The sequence below is a fragment of the Prunus persica genome, chromosome G7 (assembly GCF_000346465.2).
Source record: "Prunus persica cultivar Lovell chromosome G7, Prunus_persica_NCBIv2, whole genome shotgun sequence".
NCBI lineage: Eukaryota > Viridiplantae > Streptophyta > Magnoliopsida > Rosales > Rosaceae > Prunus > Prunus persica.
The window spans coordinates 667,271-673,519 of NC_034015.1; the positions used below are offsets into that span (position 1 = coordinate 667,271).

The 6,249-nt window shown below is 35.8% G+C and overlaps 1 protein-coding gene across 1 annotated transcript; it reads right to left on the minus strand.

Moving 5' to 3' along the window:
* LOC18769459 (eukaryotic translation initiation factor NCBP) lies at positions 1,626 to 5,711 on the minus strand. The gene is made up of 6 exons (XM_007202454.2): positions 5,391 to 5,711; positions 4,863 to 4,958; positions 4,672 to 4,776; positions 4,425 to 4,502; positions 2,173 to 2,292; positions 1,626 to 2,012 (listed from the first exon to the last, which is right to left on the minus strand). Exons 1-6 carry the CDS (start codon positions 5,553 to 5,555, stop codon positions 1,881 to 1,883), a joined length of 696 nt encoding a protein of 231 aa, XP_007202516.1. The 5' UTR covers positions 5,556 to 5,711; the 3' UTR covers positions 1,626 to 1,880.

Below are 6,249 nucleotides of genomic sequence, written 5' to 3' on the forward strand. Positions count from 1 at the left end.
TTATTTGTATTGTTATAGCTTGATTTTTTCAAGCTTTATCTCTTTTTGATTATTCTGAGTTTGCAATCCAGTTGGAATGCCTATGTCAGAGTTTTTTCGATCTTGCGTGATCGTTAGTGGATGCGCACCAGATTGTCTTAATTTTGATGTTAGACCGCTCTGTTATTGTAATGGTCCTTTGTGGCTAATGACTTTTTTGGCTGAATTATGAATGCAATCTTAGAATTTCTCAAAAAAAAGACTGTATGCAAATTTATATATGACAATTGCAAAGAGTACCAATCTCTATTGCTTTAGCTTCTTTGGTACAGACTCTTAAATTTTTGTGTGTGAGGGAACAGTAGGTGTAATCAAACACACATAGCTATAAATTATGGAGGATGAGGGCAATTCATCGATGTTGCCACCAAGTAACATAGAAAGAACAGTCAGAAATGTTGAGTGAATGAAGTACAACCCTAAGATGAAGTTTGAAGATGAGAAAAATGACGGATCTTTGTTATAAAATAGGGCTTTTCACATGTAAACTTATAAACATGGTCCAAGAAATGGTTTTTATTATAACTGTATTTGTAAAATATTACTATTATTATTATTGTGTATCATCATATTAATTTCCTTCTTGGCTAGTCAGGATGGAGTAACTCTCGAAAAGATCAACATCAGATTATTCGCAATTTCCATTGTTGTTGTGCCTCTAGGCATTGTACTTGAAGATTTTATTCAACTAGAAAGTTGTATTTCTCCTGCTTAAGATCACCTAAAGCACAATCTGGTATCCACTCGAAATGAGAAAACTTCCCGAAGGTTTTTAATAAAATTAGAAAAATTTTGTACCTCGAAACGACATATTATGTGCCCAAATTGTGCATTTATCAAACTAATGAGTTTTGTGGTGGATGATCATCAACAAACTAGAGGTACCATGCTTCTTGTATTTTAAATGCTCTATTATACTCACCCACAAATCTATATATATAAAGCAAAAGGCAGAGAATGGTGAAACATTCAAAATACCAGAAAATGTCATTAGTTAATGCAAACATTAAGAATTGGAATTATTAATTAAATAAGGATAATATGATAAATTCATACTTTTTTATATTCAAAAAAATTAAAAAGAAAAGAAAAATCAAATAATGGATCTTATGTTTATAAAACACAACCACCCATTAACTTTTTAATTCTAAAATAAATTTTAAATTTTTTTAAAAAAGCCTCTCGCGTGGGCTAAGCGTGCGGAGAGGCTAGTAGAACATAAATTTAAAACAAAAAAAGCCATTTAAATCAAAAGGTTTTGAGCAAAATTACAACATATTACAAATTAGAAAACCCATACGTTTGAATCAGAAAAAACTCGCATTTGAATCAGTTATGCACCATTTCCACTAAATAACAAGAAAATACGTCCAAACTTTTGACCCAAAAAAAGCCCTTCCACTCTTCATTTTAATTTATTTCCATAAACTTTTACTTCAAAAAAAAAACAAAAACTGCAACTTGGTGAGCAGTTGTTTTGTTTTGGTCTGGGGTTTCTTTAGCAAACGCCATGTCTTCAGTTTGATTTGTAATTAAACGTCATAAGTTAAATCCTTTTGTGAAGGTGACAGATGCACAACAGCAAATTGGAAGGATGAAGAAAAAGCATATAGAATCCGTAATCTGTTTGATAATCCATAAGTAACTTTAGTACAGGCATTACTCGGTTACAGTTCAACCTAACAGATTGCCACCAATTAAGAAGTCTCTAAGACTTTGCACATCTCTTTTTCATCATGCAAGATTTACTGATTTTGATCATGAATTGTGTATCAGTCACCTTCACGAAATTCTTCTGAAACTACTACTTATCAGGTGGCATCGAAATAAACAGCAAATATCTAACCCCTCAACCATGTGTTTCTGTATGATGAATTGTCACGCAGTGAAGCATCATGTGGCTTGTATTCCATGAGATAGCTGTGTGGAAGCTTCAGGTTCCTCTTGATTGCATCTCTTAAAGCCATTACAGCCTGGTGAAGAAAAGCAAGGTCAAGATATTACACTACACACGCACATGAGAGAGAGAGAGAGAGAGAGAGAGAGAGAGAGAGAGAGAGAGAGAGAGAGAGAGAGAGAGAGAGAGAGAGAGAGAGTATCAACAGAAGTAGCAATTAGTCATAAATTACCAACCTGATGATCAGAAGCATTGCGATTCCAGACACTCAAAATGTCCTCATTGAATCTAATGCTTAGTACCGCACCACATATGTTCTCTCCATAATCAAGTTGGTCACCCACCAAGGCAAGAACCTGCAAACATAAGCAAGAGTAAGAAATACTAAATTCAGATTCAAGCTCTAATCAGCCTCAAGCTCTAACTTTGGTAGACAGTCATGGTAGACATATAGACTAGTTGGTAGCCACAGCTCTCCTCTCTAAAGCGGAGATCGTATGCTCAAATACTCCTGGTACCCACCGCAAATATCTCAACTAACTTATCAAAATACATTTGAGAAAGCCACATTAAATTAGTAGTGAAACCCCATAATAGATGCACACCAATATAAATGCATGTGTATCAATATGTATTGTGTAATGCATGTCCAGGCCTATGTATAAACCCATGTATGCGTATCAATATATTTGAATGGCATCCAAGGCCAAAGAATGGTTGCTTTAAGAAGATGCCAAAATGCACTCGTTTAGGGTTTAAGTCTAAGGTTTTGGCCCAAGAGCTAAAACCAAAACCTCAAATGGTTTTTACACCCTAAAGGCATCGGGCCGTCATCAGACAAGTGCAAAACGCGTTCACAAGGCCTGGGATCCTGCAGAACAGGGTCTCCACATAAAGCTGCCAGAACTGATCCAACAATTGAAAGCATCATGCAGATTAGAGAATGATTTTCATCACTCAACAAAATCAAGTAGACACAGTACCAATGTAAAGAGAAAACTATGGAATATTTTGAGTTACCTAACCATAGATTATAAGCAAAATTAAAACCAAACCCAACTTCATTACAGAAAACAGAAAAGCTGTCCAATTTCAGATTTGTGATAATTGAACTACGGTGGAGAGAGAGAGAGAGAGAGAGAGAGAGAGAGAGAGAGAGAGAGAGAGCAGCAAAAAATAATCTCTGTAGATCAGAAGTTGACTAACCATACCTAGGTGAAGGCAATGCTCAAAATTTCAGATTTTTTAGGGTGCTAACAACTATACAGGGGAGGATTGTATAATCTTCCCTGTATCACTGACATCTTGGCAATATGCCACCAAGAAATAGGCAAGTGATGTATAGACAATTTCCCAGCATCTTATCAAAAGAGGATCGTAGTTTTGATGAATATCCACCAAAACGTTGCACCTGTGTGATTTACAAACCAAGAGCTCCTTGGTTTGGACCCAAGTGAGCTTCTTGATTCTGTTGGGCTCAGCATAAGTTAAGACCACAGGTGGATAGTAAAACAACTCACTAAGCTGAGCGTAGATTTTCTGTTCTTAAAAATTGATGGGTCTCCTGTTCTTAAAAATTGGAAATCTCCTTTATGCAGATTGCACAAATCAAGCTGCTTTATGGATCATGATTCTTGTCCTCAGAGGAAGAATAATTCTTTAATTCTCTCTCCAACCTAATGGTAGCCAGCATCCTTTGTCTAAGTGTAGATTTTCTTATCATTTAAACTTTCCTCATACCGTCAAGGTTTTTAAAAAGAAGAAAATATAATATTTTCGTACACTAATGTTCAATTTTCATGGTTATATGTGTCAGCAGTGAACTCTAATATCACCCTGCATATCATCTGTATATGGATATACAAAGCCTACATGTTGAATTGATGCATTCATTATTCATTTACCACCTCCAAATTTTCATTCAAAATATCTATATTTTTAAGAAAATTGTTATATTTTCACCAATATTTCAAGAATTCCTCTGACAAAATTAAACCTCTCTCCAAACAAAGCACTACATGAGGCATAAATCCAATGTAGAAAATTAAACTATATTGCCACCAAAAATCTTTATATATCAGAGTTTTCCAAAATCTCCCCTTTTATAAAAATTACTTCATGTCAAATATATATACATGCAGGCTATTGTGACTAAATCCCTCACATCTTTAGAAATTTCGTACACATCAAAGTATCAATACAAACAAATCCCAGTAGCACCCGGAACTAAGGGCTGAATACTACAATTTGTCAATAATCATCATCACTGTTTATTGCAGGCATAACTTAATCGAAAGAGACAACAGTTTAAGAAAATACTAATGTTTAGAAAATGTGCAAATTTCCTATTGAAAGCCGCTAAGCTTCAGTAGGATAATTGCTTCAAAGCAAAGCATTGGTAAAATGAAATAGTACTATCAACTGATAGTATGAAAGTAGCCTGGAAACTGCACAATAACAACAAAGAAATTTCAGTTTTTCTCCTTACCAGGTCCTCCCAAAAACGGCCCGACACAGCCTTTTTGAATCGTATTATCCATTTACCACCATGGCAATTAGCAGAGTCCTGAAAAACCAAAAATTCCACAGAAGTTGGCATTCTGTTGTCCAAAAATATTAATATCTTTGAAACAATTCTAATAAAACTACATTCGGTAGGGAGGAGTTAATGGAAAACAAGAGAAGCAGCCAGTGATAAGAAAGAGCAAATTGAAAGTTAGGCTCCAGATATGTACCTCCCAGAGAGGGCGAATTCCATCCTTGAAAAGATGCAAGTCTGTTGGGCTAGGCAAAGTAGCAGGACGGGCTAGGTGGCAATAGCACACCCAAAAGGCTTCAACCTAAATCCAAGAAGCAAAAACTTAATAAAAATGAAAGTACTAAACTCAATCACATTTTCTCTTTCTGACAATGAAATAGATTTTACCGTAGTGAAGTCAACAATTTTCTTTATATTGTCCTCATACGGTGTCTGACTTCGCATTCCTAGTGTTCGACGAGTGTACCAAAACACGAATTTGTGCTAATCATAGAAACATAAAAGATGAGTGCTGCAGGACCATAAAAATTATCAATTGGATAAAAGACAGCCTATGCACTTAAACAAAGAAAGAGAGCATTTCCAACAGAGAATGGAAGAATACAAAATTGATAAGCGAGATACTGAAAGTAGAATGAAAGAAACCGGTGTTCACCGCATTATACAATGAATGAGAATAAAACGGCGACATCAAAATTAATGGACTCCTAGTTCTAGACCTACATACGTAATTCAACAGCAAACCAACTGATTCAAGCAGTAATCATTTGAGCGCAAACTAACATATTAAAAATTTATCAAAATAAAATCAGCTCTACAAGCATGAATTCTCCTATGAAATACCACAATTTTGGGTAGATGAACAAATCTAGGTCAATAAATATATATAATATAAACAGAGAGAAGAGAGAAAACCTTGAGGGGATGGAGGCCAGCTTTGAGGTCGCGAGCTTGACGTTCACGAAATTCATCGGATTCATGAGAATCTACAAGTGCTTGTGCATAACTAGTATTGTTGTTCTTCTCACTGTTGTTGTTGTTGTTCTGCTGGTCAGACTCCTTTTCTGCTACCAACTCCATCCTCCCACAAAAAGCCCTAATTTACTCTCCTCCCTCTTTTATCTCTCTCGCTCTCTGCAACGCAACACAACCAACCACCCAAAAAAGGAAAGCAAATTAAACGAATAACGAAGGAAGAGAAACGCGGCTTTACGAGATGATCGTGGGCTCAATTTCAGTTAGCCTGGAATTCGATTTCGGGTTGGACTTTATACCACCCAAATCTAAGATAACCGGTTTTGACCCAAGTGGTTAAAAAAATAATAATCTGTTATAAAAATAACCTGGAATATGTACGAATATTGAGCTGCATGTAAAGTAGATGAGACACAGTATTTAACGAGGTTTGCCTATGCCTATGTCCTCGGAGAGCAGCAGCAGTAACTTTTTACTATATAAAATAATATGGCTACAACTTTAGTGTTTACAACATGTGTGGCTCACTGAATTTTCTCTCTAGGAGAATTTCTCTCTGCTCTCTCTTTCCTCTTTCTTCCTTCTCTTCCTCTTGTCTCTTTCCTTTTCTCTCTTTCCTCTTTTCTCTTTTTCTCTTCTCTCTTTCCTCTCTTCTCTTTCCTCTCTTTGTTTCTTTCCGTTTCCCTTTCTCTTCTTTTCTCTTTTCTCTTCTTTCTTTCCTCTTTTCTCTTCTCTTCTATCTCTATCTTCTTTCTCTGATGTGGTCTTATTTATAGGCTGAGAAAGGATACCCGTGAGT

What these genes read in the sequence shown, in the direction of transcription:
- LOC18769459 (XM_007202454.2), bottom strand. Translation starts at nt 5,555, where the DNA reads ATGGAGTTGGTAGCAGAAAAGGAGTCTGACCAGCAGAACAACAACAAC. An exon ending in CTGGCCTCCATCCCCTCAAG is followed by an intron (nt 4,959 to 5,390) that starts GTTTTCTCTCTT and finishes TTCTATGATTAG; the next exon opens with CACAAATTCGTGTTTTGGTA. An exon ending in AAATTGTTGACTTCACTACG is followed by an intron (nt 4,777 to 4,862) that starts GTAAAATCTATT and finishes TCTTGGATTTAG; the next exon opens with GTTGAAGCCTTTTGGGTGTG.